General features: G+C 41.1%; 1 protein-coding gene across 2 annotated transcripts in view; it reads right to left on the reverse strand.

Annotated features, from left to right (window-relative positions):
- spon1a (spondin 1a) overlaps nucleotides 1-16,660 on the reverse strand; it is a 70,446-nt gene that overhangs the window by 10,452 nt on the left and 43,334 nt on the right. For both annotated transcript variants that reach the window (XM_068315398.1, XM_068315407.1), the window contains 2 exons: nucleotides 10,375-10,439; nucleotides 874-1,075 (listed from right to left, as the gene is read on the reverse strand). In XM_068315398.1, coding sequence (XP_068171499.1) covers nucleotides 874-1,075; nucleotides 10,375-10,439 — 267 coding nt within the window. The remainder of the gene's footprint in view (nucleotides 1-873; nucleotides 1,076-10,374; nucleotides 10,440-16,660) is intronic.

The raw sequence follows: 16,660 nt of genomic DNA on the forward strand, positions 1-16,660 counted from the left end.
CATTGCATGCTTACAGGATCCCTTGTTTGTGTGTGTGTGTGTGTGTGTGTGTGTGTGTGTGTGTGTGTGTGTGTGTGTGTGTGTGTGTGTGTGTGTGTGTGTGTGTGTGTGTGTGTGTGTGTGTGTGTGTGTGTGTGTGTGTGCGCGTGTGTTCAGGGCCTATGCAAACTTGCAAACTTACATATATACTGTATACTGTATATATATACTAATATATATACTAATATATATACTAATATATATACTAATATATATATATATATATATATATATATATATATATATATATATGCATGTGATTAATTAAGTAGAGTGTGCGACTAATTTCTCTTCGATGATCATTCAATTATATAAAATAAAAAAAATAAAAATGAAAACAATCCTTTAGTGCTGACTGGAGATGTTGAGCATGTAGAATATTGTGCACAATGGTGAGGATAGCAGGGGAATACATTCAAGGCTGTTCAAGAAAAAAATTGAAGGATAATGGCAGTTGAACTGTTGCACATGAGGAGCATGTGAAAAGGTGAGAAAGCCATTGATTGTTAAAGCCAGAGATTGGGCGGATGAAGGAAAGGTTATGTTGTGTTGTGTTGTGTTAATTTACTTTAGTGTCCCCATGGGGAAGTTATCTTCTCACTCTTTACTATATTTAGAGGAATTACAAGGTCAAAATGTGCCCATGAAAGGAAAACTCAGTTGGTCACGAGAGGGAGGAAAAAGGTTAAATGGTGGACAGAATAACAGTTTTCTAAAGGTTAGGGTGACAGAGAGTAAAGATTATACACCAATCCACATAAACTTCATATATTAAATTAAAATACACCTTTCCCGCTAAATCAAATTAATATCATCTTTAATGTTGTCACTGACCTCATATGTCACCCCACTGTCGGTGCCCGCATCCCAAGGGATCAGGTCTTGGATCACCTTCTGGGCCCAACCACAATCCTTGGTACACAAGTCTTCAGCAGACAGACCCACATTCCAATCTGGACTCGGCCCCAACATCGTCAAGAAGGACATGATGTGACGGGTCCGGTCCACAGAGAATTCAGCAGAGGGGGCGGCCCGCCTGAGGAAGAGAGTGAGAAGGAAGTGTGACAAGTTGTGTCATACGCTCAAATGACATGTTCACAATGTTGAGCCAGCACACTAAAAGAACAGCAGCACCGCAGTACTTGCAGTCCAATATGTCCAAAATACAGTAAAACAGAAACAGAATCTGTAACTATTTTTGGATGATCTGTGAAAATATACCATAGTCAACTCAAGACTGACTGACTGCTGGATGACATTCATCTCCATTTGAACACAGATGGACCTCTGGCTTTTTGTCTTGACAAATGTTTGACAGACAAACTTTTTACAGGAATTTTCCAAGTTAATACAGGAATAATTACAACTGGGTAGATTCTTACTGTAACAATTAACAATGGGCATTTCTTTTCACCTGTCACCAAGTAAATGTCAATTAACTTTCACCCATACCAAATCAGTTCTGCCTTTACACACGAAGATTGATGATAATTTTTTCATTCAGCTCTCTTTCACCTGAGCTCACTGACTGAGGTTTTTCTCAGACAGGTTCTCCATAAGTGTATATGACAGAAAAGAAGAGACACAAGAGGATGAATGAACATAACTACTAACTCCTGTTCTTGGTTTGTCCATGTGAGTAGGTGGAATGGGGTTGCTACATGGTTATTTTAGGCAAGAGTTTGCATTTTATTCAACTTGATTGTAGTTGGAAAATTTAAAACTTCAAAAATTCCTTTACTATAAGGGATAAAAAGTGCGGGTTTTTCTTCCAATTCAATTCAATATTCAGTTCATGTAACTAAAAAAGTTTTTTTTTTAAAAAACAACTCTTTGCATTATAAAAAATAGCGAATAAAGTTTTGAAGGTCACAAAATCTGAAACTTAATTTTATTATATCTTCCTGACTATCTCAACCATGATGACAGTTACCCCCCCCCTCCAAAAAAGGACAGTTAAGTACAGCCTGATTATCAATTAATCATTATGTTTCCAGAACACATAAGTGCTTTGCTTTATAACAGCTAGTGAAACCAAAGCCACCTCAGAAGAGAAATAAGCCTCACTGCAACATCACCCTGCACACACACATGAATCACTGCTATCCACCCCAAATGTTCTGGTATTGACAGGAATAACAGGGCAGCTCATTAACACCTGTTTTCTTGTCTTCACAAGCTCTTTATTTCGCATCACCTTTTTTCAGACCCAGATGTGACAGAACACCAATACACACTATTTGTTCTCAGGAAGATCCAGGATGAAAGTGAGAGTGATAAAACAATGTGCAGCATTATGACAGTATATGGCAGAAGCCATTGTTGTAACCAATATTTTTTTCAGAAAGTCAATGCATCTTAAAGTGTATAGAAATCTTAAATTGTGATAAGACAAAAACAAAACTAAGGTCAGTCAGTGTGTTGTTGATGTTGCTGTTCTTGTTGTTAATAAAAATACAATCTAATAACAACACATAAGATACAAAATTGCTGGTTTGTTTGCAGGCATTTTTTTTAGTCAACTATTACATGCCATCAGTCTACAACCAATATATTGAAAGAATGGTTAATTAGGCTCAACTTGATTATCTCACCCAAAGATAATACCAATATATCTACTTTCAATTACGACGCGCAATATAAATTGCAATCTGTTTTCCTGATGTTGAAATGGCCTGTGGACAACAGCCAGTAATAGCAACTAGTTGACTACATCACTTCATTGTCCTGTTTGTTTGGTGTACACCTTCTCTTCATGAAGTTATGGAGGCACGGCGGCACGGTGGAGTAGTAGCACTGCTGCCTCAAGCCTCAAGCAAGAAGGTCAGGGGTTCAAACCCCATCATTTCCAACATGGCCTTTCTGTGAAGAGTTTGCATTTTCTCTCCGTGCCTGAATGGGTTTTCTCTGGGTTCTCCGGTTTCCCCCCATTATCAGGAAAAACATACATCTAAGGAATATTAGGTCATGTTGGCCCGTAGTGGCGGCACACCCAGGGTGCAGCGGCTCTAGGCCGACTTCCATCTGGTCTTTCAATTTCATTGTACCATCCCTGTATAATGACAAATAAAGCTCTATGTCTTTTGTCTTATGGGAAGAATGGAAGCACAGGTAAGAGACCATCCATCTTTGAAACCACTTTCATCCACTGTCATGTGTCACGGGGAGCTGGAGCCTATCCCAGCTGGCTTAGTGAGTGAGTCGGGGGAAACTCCAGGCACGACGCCAGTGCACCGCAGAGCCACACGGAGACAGACGAACATGCATGCACATGCCCACACCTACAGTCAATTTGGAATGGCCAATTAACCTGAAGCGCATGTTTATGGAGGTGGGAGAAACCAGAGAACCCGGAGAAAACCCATGTAGACATGGGGAGAACATGCAAACTCCGCACAGAGCGGGACTCAAACCCAGAACTCAGAGCTATCCGCTATGTGCCACCCAGAGGTATGTAGGGAGTGGGACTTGAACCCCTCTCCCCAGACTGTGAAACTTGTGTTGAAAGCTTTGATCTATAGCTTCTCGGTAAGAGATCATTAAAAACAAAAAACTGTATGTTCTGGATACCACTATTATGACAAGTAGGCCGGACACCTGCCAGATTGATCAAATTGGTTACAATATATTTTGCAGATTACATAATGATAATCCTTGGTGGAATTTGCTGACAGAATTCAGAATTGGACAAACATGCATTTTGGTATTATTTTAGTATCATTTTGTTCAATTTGAAGCAACCAGACCACATCCTGAAGCAGCAGCTGGATTGACACACAGGCTTTCCCACTTACAGATTCTAATTTTGTTTGTGTAGGTTGCATAAGAGGTAGCTAAAATTTAAATGTCAAATTCCGAAAAAATAATCTCTCAGACACTTCAACTCTGTTTCCTTCCTTCTTTTTCATAAAAGATGTGGAAATAAATCAACTTCTGCCTGTCTCAACTTCAAAAGTATAGAGCAATTTAGAAAGCCATCATTACCAACACAGCTTTTTTTTTCCCAAGCAATCACAGCCTGAAGGGAGCTGTCACTAAGAAACTGCAGTGCTGTAAATTTGAAGGATGCTCCTTCAACATATTGCATTTGAAGATGCAAACTCCTAACTATCAAAAAATGGATGGACATTTTTTTTTCTTAAATTAAATTCTGAGACATTACACTTCCACCTTTAGCTTTGACTACCTTCATCTTGGTGTGCAGCCTTCTCTTCCTCCCTCATTAATAACCACTCACTCATGAATAAATGCCCAGTTTTACTCTAACCTCGCTTTGTAAGAAACACCTAACGCAAGGTTGTCGAGTCCTATTCAGTGTTCTCGTTACCATGCGTCCTTGCGTCTTTGATGCATATTTTTTGACAGGGACGCACAATCATCAGACAACGTGCGTCCCTGGGACACAAGCTTTAAAATACTGTACTTGCAATAAAAAAATCGATGCTACCTTTTCCGCAATACAATATTGGAGAAAAAATGCACCTCCATTTGACAAAAATATTCACAATTTATCCATCTCTCCACTTAAGTTTTTACCCCGGAAATTGCCATTATTTTTTGATCTCGCCCAAGTTTCTCATCTCGAGACTCACCTGCAGAATTCAGTCTTATTAAAATTAACCAAATGGCAACATGACATCTGCTTGTTTTACATGCTGTAGTTAGAGAGTGAGGAGTTAGTCTTACATTATCATCATGTCTCTGAAAAAGATACAAAAGTTAGAGAAAAACCAACTGATAATGAGTGATTTCTTGAATAAAAACAATCAAAAGTTAATGAAGAAAACGAGACAAATATTACTGTGGCTAGTACGGAGGAAGACGCAGAAGAAGCCATGCAAAAACCAGCAAAAATCCAAACATCTGTAGCGCAATGGACGTGATTGCGTGATTGAAGGTGGAAAGAGTACTTTGAGTTGATGAACGAGGAAAATGAGAGAGAACAAAGATTAGAAGACGTAACTGTTCTGGACCAGGAAGTAACAATGATTAGTCAGAATGAAGTGAGGAGGGCATTGAAGAAGATGAAGAGTGAAAAGGCACTTGGTCCTGATGATATACCTGTGGAGGTATGGAAGTGTTTAAGAGAGGTGGCAGTAGAGTTTCTGACATTGTTCAACAGGTGGAAGCTAGACTAAGGGCAGAATTGAGCATTTTTTAGCAGCAGTATGGTTTCATGCCTAAAAAAGAGTACTACAGGTGCAGTATTTGCTTTGAGGATGTTGATAGAGAAGTACAGAGAAGGCCAAACAGAGCTGCATTGTGTTTTTGTAGATCTAGAGAAAGCTTATGACAGGTTGCCCAGAGAGGAGCTGTGGTATTGTATGAGGAAGTCTGGAGTGGCAGAGAAGTATGTTAGACCAGGGGAGGACTTGTATGAGGACAGTATGACAGTGGTGAGGTGTGCTGTAGGTGTGACAGAGGAGTTCAAGGTGGAGGTGGGACTGCATCAGGTTTCAGCTCTGAGCCCCTTCTTGTTCGCTGTGGTTATGGACAGTGAACAAGGCGACTCCTGAAGGGAAAAGCCGAAAGGAGAAGAAGATATGTAAAGCAAATGAACTCTTCAGACTCTTTTTGCAAAAACTACATGTAATAAAGATTTAAAACAGAGTCAGGTGTAATGTAGACAGAACTACTTCAATGAAAAAGACACTACTATGTGGTTATCAATATAAAATGTACTTCCCTTTGGTGCACAATGTGACTGTAATTGATTATTCACTAACACACTCCTGCACGTGCGAGACACAATCTTCATGTGAATTGAATAATTGGTCATCTCAGAAACACAGACAAAGCTAGCCCGACTGGATATCAGTGCCTCTATTTTTGGCTGTGTTCTTCCCTTTGGAAACTAAAGTCAGGGCCCTCAGTGAGGTCCTGTGGTTTTTGAAAGAACACTGCATGGGCTTTTACCACACACATTTTTCTGAACTAGCTGAGCCAACATGTTTCTTGTTTTTCTCATAAATAAGAGATTAGATGATCCTTTTGAATTCTGGAATTAATCAGCTTGTGATCATGGTGTGGCTGTCAGCTTCAGGATACTATTGAACCATTTTTCTACCAATCATATATATATATATATATATATATATATATATATATATATATATATATATATATATATATATATATATATACACTGATAAAAATTTGGGCACATATGTGACCAAAATGGGCGCAACTTCAAGCCCTGATATACAGTATATACTATATATATTTAAAAAATATCCCTCTCACCATTGTGGGGTGGTATCTGTGCGTCATCCTCAAACTCGGGTCCTCTACCAGAGGCCTGGGAGTCTGAGGGTTCTGTACAGTATCTTAGCTGTTCCTAGGACTGTGCTCTTCTGGACTGAGGCTTCAGATATTGTTCCAGGAATCTGCTGGAGCCACTGTTCCAGTTTGGGGGTCACTGCCCCAAGTGCTCCTACTACCACGGGGACCACATTAACCTTGATCTTCCATATATGTTCCAGCTGTTCTTTCAACCCTTGATACTTCTCAATCTTTTCATGTTCCTTCTTCCTGATGTTGACGTCAGCTGGAATCGCCATATCTATCACCACTGCTCTCTTTTGCTCTTTGTCCATCACCACTATGTCCGGTTTGTTAGCTAGCAGCTGTTTGTCGGTCTGGAAGCTGAAGTCCAACAGGATCTTAGCCTTGTTGTTCTCAACCACCTTTGTGGTATGTCCCATTGGGATTTGGGTATTTGTAATCCATACTGGGTACAGATGTTCCTGTACACTATCACAGCTACTTGGTTGTGCCTTTCCATGTATGCTGAGCTGGCTAGCATCTTACACCCTGCTACCACATGCTGGACTGACTCTGGGGGTTCTTTACATAGCCTGCACCTTGGGTCAGATCTACTGTGGTAGATATTGGCCTCTATTGCTCTTGTACTTAGGGCCTGTTCTTGTGCTGCCATGATCAGTGCCTCTGTGCTGTCTGTCAGTCCAGCTTTATTCAGCCATTGGTAGGTCTTCTTGATATCAGCCCCTTCCTCTATCTGACGGTGGTACATGACATGTAGGGGCTTGTCCCTCCATGTTGTCTCCTCCTCCTCCTCCTCTTCCATCTCAGGTTTCTGCTGTCTACGGCATTCACTGAGCAGTTCATCTGTTGGGGCCATCTTCCTGATGTACTCTTGGATTTTTGATGTTTCATCCTGAACAGTGGCCCTGATCCTTGGCCTCCCTTTTTCCACTTAGTGTACAGCCTCAGGGTGCTGGACTCTGGGTGACACCCTCTATGCATGGTGAGGAGCTTTCTAGTCTTATGATCCCAGCAGTATATGTGATGACTGGCAGTGCATACATGTAGGTGGCTCGGACCTTGTTCTTGCCATTCAGCTGACTTCTCAGGACTTGCCTTACTCTACGGGGGTATTTGGCTGTGGATGACTTCCTTGCGGCCTCCTCATGATTGCCATTAGCCTGTGGGATTCCAAAGTATTTGTACCTATCCTTGATGTCTTATATCCTGCCCCCTGGTAGTTCAACTCCTTCAGTTCTGATACTTTGCCTCTTCTTGATACCATCCGGCCACATTTGTCTAATCCAAATGACATCCCTATGTCGTTGCTGTAGATCCTGGTGGTGTGGATCAGTGAGTCAATTTCTCGCTCATTCCTGGCATACAGCTTGATGTCATCCATGTGGAGGAGATGGCTGATTGTTGTCCCGCTTCGGAATTGGTATCCGTAGCCACTCTTGTGATGATGTGACTGGGGGGGCTCAGGCCTATGCAAAACAGCAGCGGTGATAGTGCATCCCCTTGGTATATGCCGCACTTGATGTTAACCTGGTCAATTGGCTTGTAGTTAGTCTCCATTAGTCTCCAGGGTTGTCTTCCACATTCCCATTGAGTTCTTGATGAAGGCTCTTAGCGTCCTGTTGATCTTATACAGTTCGAGACATTCCAGTATCCACGTGTGTGGCATTGAATTGTAGGCTTTCTGGTAGTCTATCTAGGCGGTGCACAAGTTGGTCTGCCTATTCTTACAGTGTCTGTGTACTGCTCTGTCCACCAGTAGCTGGTGCTTGGCTCCCCTGGTGTTACTACCAACTCCTTTCTGTGCCCCGCTCACATATTGATCCATGCGCCTACTCATATTAGCCGCCATGATGCCTGACAGGAACTTCCATGTTGTACAGAGACGGCTTATTGGCCAGTTGTTGGATGGGGTAGATCCCTTCTGTGGATCTTTAATGATAAGGACTGTCCTGCCTTCAGTCAACCATTCTGGGTGCATCCCATCCCTTAGCAGCTGGTTCATCTGTGCTGCTAGACGCTCATGGAGTGCTGTCAGCTTCTTTAGCCAGTATGTATGGATCATATTGGGGCCCGGTGCTGACCAACTCTTCATCTTTGACACTCTTTCTTGGATGTCTGAGATGGTTACTGGTTCTTGTTATGGGAGGCTGCTGTGGTCAGTCATCAGGTCCACTAGCCACTGGGCATTGGTGTTATGTGATGCTTCCTTTTCTCATATGCCTTTCCAGTATTTCTCCATCTCAGCTCTTAATGGGTCTGACCGGCTGCTGTTATTTCCCTGCCACTGAGAGTACACCTTTGCTGGCTGAGTGGAGAAGGTCTTGTTTATTCTCCTAGCCTCTATCTCCTTGGTGTATCTCTTCAGTCGGGTAGCCAGAGCCGTTAGTCTCTGTTTGGCAGTTTCGAGTGCTTCAGGTATGGAGAGCTTGTTGTATTTCCTGGGTACCCCTTTATTCACCATGTTCCCCTTCTGCAGCTGGGCTAGCTGGCTGACTTCTCTCCGTGTCGCCTTTATCTTGGCCTCTAACCGTCTCTTCCATGGAGGGTATTGATTGTTATGCCCTGTGTTGATCTTATATCCCAGCATCTCGAGGATTACTGCACTGTAAATCAGCTTGTTGGTCTCAGTTATGTTCCCTGTGGGAACATAACGTAGATCCTCTTATCACAGCATTCACATCTTCTAGCAGATCTTCTGAAGGTACTTCACATGAGTAATCCCCTTAGCTTTGGTATTTGTCGGAGGCTCCAGGATTCTATTTGGGTCAAGATCTTCCTTCTCAGGTCAGCAGCTCTTGTATTGAGACTGTCTATGTCTCTTGGGGCTTGGTACCCAATCTCGGATTGGGGGGGGGGGTGAAATCCCCCCGCTGACCTGGCGTCCTGGCTCCCCCTTGCCGTAGCATTGTTGTAGTATTTCATCGATCTCTAGTTGTGATAGCAGTTTTCGGTTACGGATGTTGGAACACTGGGCTAACAGCTGTTTCTTTGTTAGCCTTGATTGTGGGTTTTGAAGCATCCATTGGTCCCACATCCGCCCTGGTTTATATGCCCTCTCTCTGGGATTACTCGTGTATTAGCATTCCAATAACTCCGTATTCTTCGCCCTTGTCCATCTGTGTCTTGTTCCAGTAACCAATTTCTCATCAGATTGCCCTGATTTAATAATAATAATAATAATAATAATAATAATAATAATAATAATAATAATAATAATAATAATAATAATAATTTGACAAACTATATATATACATATATACAATTTTTATTTATTTTTTTTGTCCCCCAGTAGGCTATAACATTTTGAGAGTATAATTTTCCCTCTTGCTATGGTTAAAAATAAATAGAATTGGACAGGTTTTTTAATCTTCATGTGGTTAAATTACTATCTTTGTTCCTAAAGCCAGAAAAAAGAGGTAAGCAATTAGGTTTTCGCATTTAAATCCCACAGTATTGTCTGAATTAAAGAATTAGGTAAAATGTAATGATATGCAGATTCTTTTAAATTGAAATACAATTTAGTACCAAGAATATAGATTTAATTAGCAAACCAGTTTTTTGTTTGTTTGATTTTTTTTCTGGGGGGGAGGGTTTGTTGTTGTTGTTGTTTTGTTTGTTTTTTAGAGAAATTTTCTACAGGGAATTGTTTGAAAATGGTTGGACATCACTTTGTAAAACACTCCTGTGGTTAGAGATAACACTCATTTAAAGCGAAATGAAATAACAGTGGAATTCTGCGACGTTCTTGCAAGATGTAAAACATTTCAGCAGTTCATGGTCTCCATTGCCATATTTGGTATTTCAAAATATTTCCTACATGTCCACTAAAGACACAGTTCTCATCTTGACTGATGATAGGCATTGTTTAATGGTCTCAAGCAATTCTACACTGTCCACAATCTGACTTTAGATTACTTTTTAATCATTGGAAACCATTAATGGAAAAGTAATGTAGATGATTTGTAAATTGCTTTAGAACTCTAACACCCAGCAGTATAGCCAGTATCAAATGTGAGGAGAGTGCTGTGATGATCTGAATGTATAACTTACACATTCAATGGTTGCCAGGCTGGCCATTGTGCTTTCATTTTAATGACAGTCAGGACATCATCACCCTGGAACACAGAAAGAAAGAATTGAATCGACTGATTGGATTCAAAGGACAGCAGAAAAAAGAAGAGGTTAATATAAACTGTTAAATCGCAAAAATATACATGTCAGATTATTTCTGAATATAAGTCTTTCTAGGTAATATTAGAGTTATTTTATGAGGAACAAAGGGAAATGACCTCACTCAACATGCTGCATGAGGCTACATTCAGAGAGAATCAGGATTGCATTGTGTATCAGTGCAGAAGGACACAACTGAGAGGGTATGACAGCTGGTCCATGAACTCATACTGGATAGTGCCAGGAGGCAGCATTTTTGTCTGTCTTTGTATATATAAGATCTTTCATAGAATTCAGCTGGAAGCTGATTCTTTTTTCATCAAGATGCCACAGACAATTCTCTCGATGTATCTTAGTAATTATAGTATAACATGCTGAAACATGTCTTTCCCATATCTGTCCCATGTGTCATTTGAGTTATTAAGATTCAATTCACTCATGTTCAACACCTGCAAGCCCAAAAGCAACAACTCTCAACAAAATTCCACATTATGAATTCTGAAAATATACTGTATATGTTCTGTTTGATTCTTGTATTTTGGTTTAATTACCGTGATTCTGCTTTGTTGGTGAGAAAGATGTGTGTCTCTACAAAACAATATTAAACTTTCATAGGAAGGATGAATGGTGAGTGGATGGTTTGATGGATGGACAGATGGATGGATGGATGGATGGACGCAGACAGACAGACATAGATATCTGAGGGGAGCATTTGTTACATTGCAGCTACACCGTAATAATATTCATGATAATTACAGTATATTAACATGAGATTAACCTCATAGAAGCAATCTCAGAATTTCACATGCTTACGTCATCTACAGTATGTGTGTGTGCACAAGCATGGAGTAGAATCTTACTTCTGTGCTTTAGGACATTACCGTTTTCAGTTAAATGAAGAGACTCTCTGTAGGATCAATATAGGAGATGTAATCCTATATTCTTCATCACTACCTGCTAAGGACTAGAAACCCATCACTTTCCTGACATTTTGATGGAATGGATAGGTTTTAAAATGAATTTGCATACACGTCACTTAATTCTCAGCAAGATAGAGGATAGCCAGACGCTAACCTGCCCCTTGCTGCAGTATGATTATTTTTTTATTTCTATAGAATTGTTTGAAATAAAGATTGATTTTTAGAATCCAAATTGTCACTATTAATTTATTGTTAAAATTTTCTGCAGCTGTACAGTTATAAACTTGAAAAAAAAGGAGAAATTCTGGTTCCTTGGGTTTATATCTATTGATATTGGGTGTCATATGCAATAGGCATAATAATAACATTGTTTTCTTGGATATTTTTTAACAGAGAATCTATCTTTTACTCTTCTTCTTCTTTACCTTTTGGCTTTTCCCTTCTGGGATCGCCACAGTAAATCAGTTGCCTCCATCTAACCCTGTCTTCCGCATCCTCTTCTCTCACACCAACTACCTTCATGTCCTCTTTCACTAAATCCATAAACCTCCTCTTTGGTCTTCCTCTAGGCCTCCTGCTTTGGCAGTTCAAAACTCATCATCCTTATAACAATATATTCACTATCTCTCCTCTGGACATGTCCAAACCATCTCAGTCTGGCCTCTTGGACTTTATCTCCAAAACCTTTACCATGTGCTGTCCCTCTGATGTACTCATTCCTGAGCCTATCCTTCCTGGTCACTCCCAGAGAGAACCTCAGCATCTTCATCTCTGCTACCTCCAGCTCTGTCTCCTGTCTTTTCCTCAGTGACACTGTCTCTAGACCAAACAACATCGCTGGTCTCACCAGAGTTTTGTACACCTTTCCTTTCATTTTAGCTGAAACTCTTCTATCACACATCACACCTGACACCTCCACCCGTTCCATCCCGTCCTCCACCCATTCCATCCTGCCTGTACACGCTTCTTCACCTCTTCTCAACATTATCTTTTACTGCTTAATCTAAAAAAGCTGAGAGAGCACATTAAAATTAGTGTGCTCTCGTGCATTTGCGCATCAACGCTCGCGACTCTACCTCATTGTGGATTTTTGGTCGGCAATCACATGATACTGTACTTGCATTCTACTGGTTGATGACATCCGGAAGTGCGCTCCATTCTGTGAGTCTCGGCCTTTCGTGAGACACAAAAGTCTATCAGAGTGTGGGAAAAGGTAATACAGATAGAAGGTGTTATAATATGTATGGAGTATGGAGAGGATTTATAAACGTTTAAATTCTCGTAAATAATAAGAAAAATAGAACACAATATAACCCACTTGGTTAAGTAAACCCCCTCTTTGGTCTTCCTCTAGGCCTCCTGCCTGGCAGTTCAAAACTCAGCATCCTTCTACCAATATATTCACTATCTCTCCTCTGGACATGTCCAAACCATCTCAGTCTGGCCTCTCTAACTTTATCTCCAAAACCTCTAACATGTGCTGTCCCTCTGATGTACATTTTCCTGATCCTATCCTTCCTGGTCACTCCCAAAGAGAATCCGTCCATTTAGTCCAATAGGCGTGTGTCTTTGCACACATCTTAATCAGTTCTTGAGAAGAGTCCGAATTTTATTGTTCATTTTGTTATTCCTTTCAAGGGTTGTTTCTGGTTTTTTATTATAAATTTATTATTAATCGCCGTTGGAAAGACTTGCTTTGTGTGGCTGAGTTGATGTTGCTTTCTGTGCCTTCCACACTCCTAATCACTGGTGTCAGCATCACGGTTTCTGGCCGTCAGATCCAAACGTTTTCCCCATTTCTCCAGCTTTTGGGTGATATCCTCCTTGAGCCGAGCATTGGACTCCTCATGCCGGTCACTCATCCTGGCTATGGCTTCATTCAGCATGATGGCCATAGCCTCCTTATACACCCTGGCCGTGGCCTCTGCTGCTCGGTCGGTATCCTCTTGTGCTTTGGTCTGTTGTAATCCCATTTTTCTCAGCTTGCGGTGCAGCATGAAAACACCAAAACCCAGTGCTGTTATCCCGATTGTCATGGTGGTGAAGATGTACAAATCCTCGACGTCCTCCACATCCAGTGGGGCCAGACACATAGTTTTGAAAGTATCCCGGCTGTCCAGCATGTAGCCAGCCAAAAAAGTCCCATCTGGACAATGGCGCTCACCAGTTCCGACAGGTCTGGTGGAAAAAATTATGTCGATCGTGTTAAGTGACCAGCTCAGCAGATTCATCTTGGTTAGCAGACTTCGTATGATGATATGGAATAGAATGACGTCCCTACCTGCGCCACTAGTTAAAAGCAGGGTGACTGACAACAGAGATGGACGCAACACAGGAGAGTGAGGAAAGCCTACTCAGACCTTTGGGCAGAAAATGTATTTATAAAAACAACACAGACAGGACTATCAACAAAAACACAGTGATTCTGCCCTGCCAATCTGCGCTGTAGACGCCTCCGTCACTCTGCCCCAGGGCAGCTGTGGCTCCACAGGTAGCTTACCATCACCAAGTATGAAAGAGGAGTGAATGAATAATGTGGCCAGAAAAGCGCTATATAAATCTTATCCATTATTATCATTATTATTATTACTATTATTATTGCTATTATTATTATTATTATTATTTGTACCTTTTGTAAATGAGAATTTTCATATCACCGAAGCAGCTCCAGCCTAACTTATCATTTAAATGCAAAACATGTCAAGGACAGAGTTGAACGTTAGCTTACCATTTTAAAGGAAATGTTAGCATCTTACTATTGATGTTGCCTTATTTAGAGGCATGTTATACTATTCATTTTGAATTGCTGTTTTGAGTCAGATTTAAAATTCATTTTGATCGAGAGTCTGCTTATGTGCCTATTTGAGACTCAGCCTTATTTTATTTCTGAATTTTATTTATTTTATTTAACTATATTTGTATTGCATTTTTGAGAAACGCACCTGACCTAATTGGTTTGCTGATGTGCTTGGCCTTTTTTCTTTTGAATTTCATTTATAAAGCTCTCTTAACCAATAGAAATGTGGATTTCAAATCTTCTCTTCTTGGTGAATTATATTGATTAGTCATGCACTACAATTTTGTAATGTCCTAGAATTCAAATTCTTTATTTGGGGGCCTTTAGCAGGTATGAGATTAAAGTGCGATTAATTAGATTAATTAATTACAAATCCTGTAATTAATTGGATTAATTTTTTAATCGCCTGACAGCACTAGTGCATATATTAATGTTTCCCATGCATCAACAAGAACAAGAAAGGCAAAGACGAGAACTGAAACCAGATTTCATTTTCTTTTCATAGCAATATGAAGTGTAAAATCTGCGCTGCAGATTAGCCTGCGCCATAACTCGATGGTGATTGGGGGATCGCAACTGTTCCCTTTCCTGATTGGCTATGCCAAGGCCTCACTGGATACATAAGGATCTAAGATTGCAGTCGTTCAGGGGCAACAGAGCAGCAGGCAGCGGATCCTCATCCTCTCCATCTCCATCTTCCAACCAGCGACATATCGTTTTGTATGAGATGCATAGTCTCAGTTGAGAAGTAGAGTTGGACTGCCGGTTTGTTTGGTAATACTTTTCTGCTGTTTAATTTAGTTAGGAAGGTTAGATCCTGTCATTTGTTTTTCTGTTAGGTTAATTATTATTCTTTTGCAGATAGGATCGTTCTTTTTGTTATTTTGGAATTAGTCCAACCTAAAGTGAGTTCAACATATTATTTGATATTTAATTCTTGTAACTAAAAAATCTTTCTTTGTAAAAAATTTCCTTTTATACTTCAACCATTCGTCTGGTGGCTCCTTGGGACTTGGGGAAGCTGGGGCCTGTTCATGTTATGGCTAAGGCACTCCTAGACTGGGCATAAAACCACTTATTAAAGTCATCTTTCCAAATCCACTCCTTTTGTTTGTGTGTTTGCTTGTGTGTTTGTTTATGTGAGCCAAAGGCAAGGGCAAAGAGTAGACATTCCAATCGTTAGATGGAGCACATTTCAATTGATGTCATGGACATCAAAAACTTAATCCAATGAACACCTAACGTGATGCTTGCTTTTTCTTCCCGAATAATTTGTTTGCTTTTAAACAAGTCACCGATACATCCACTCTTCCACAGGATATGTTAAACATGATCTCACGGACTGTTTTTCTCCAATGGCTTCAAAATGAAAAGTTACATTCATCATTTCATTTCCATATTACCACCGCTATATCTGCCGCAGCGGGTCACAGGGAGCTGGAGCCTATCCCAGTGGCATAGGGCGTGAGGCAGGGGACACTCCGGGCACGACACCAGTGCACCGTGGAGCCACACACAAAGACAAACAACCACCCACACTCACTCCTACGGGCAATTTGGGACCGGCCAATCAACCTGAAGCGCATGCTTTTGGGGGTGGGAGGAAGCCGGAGAACCCGGAGAGAACCCACGCAGACACGGGGAGAGCATGCGAACTCTGCACAGAGAAGGACTCGAACCCGGGTCCGCCGTGTTGTGAGGCGACAGTGCTACCCACTGTGCCACCGTGCCGCCCTATAAGTTACATTTATATTCCGGGTATTTGCAATAAAACAAGTTTGTGACACGAAACGATTTGAATTATTTATTTTTTCATTTACTGGAAGAATTTGCAGCATAAAAAACAGATGTCCTCGCACTCTCTGCATCTATCACAAGCTAGTTGCTTCTGGCTGTGACCGTTGCACACAGAGGTACTGCATTTGACACAGCACTCAGCGGTTTTTCCATCTTTCTTTCTGGGACACAACCTACACCTCTTCCACTGGCAATGTGTGTTTGTTCCCTAAGGACAGGTCGCAACAGTCTTTGTCACTTCAACCCTTTCCTTTGCGACTGTGATGTAGGCTGGTAGGTTTAGGGTATCTCCCAGTCCATTTCTCATGTGAGGTGTCACAAGCGCCGTTGAGAGCTCCGTGAGGAATTGAAATTGTCCATTGGTGATACCTCTGTAAGTTCTCGGGTGCTGAGCCCTGAAAAGTGTGTAGGCATTCAGAATGGCGACATCAAGCATGTTATACCAGAGCATCATGGGCCATCTCTGGGTCTGGCGTTTGCAGGTGTAGATGCCAACCATCTGGTCCACTCCTCTTTCGAAGAGGATCGCTTCTGGTTCTTTCTGTGGGCTGGTTTCATTCACCGTCTTGCTGTGGTGCATTGTGCTAATCAGCAAAACAGCTTTTCCCTTCTTTCTTAAAAAGCTGATAATGATCATGTTGCCATTGAACCC

This window comes from Antennarius striatus, chromosome 1 (assembly GCF_040054535.1).
Source record: "Antennarius striatus isolate MH-2024 chromosome 1, ASM4005453v1, whole genome shotgun sequence".
NCBI lineage: Eukaryota > Metazoa > Chordata > Actinopteri > Lophiiformes > Antennariidae > Antennarius > Antennarius striatus.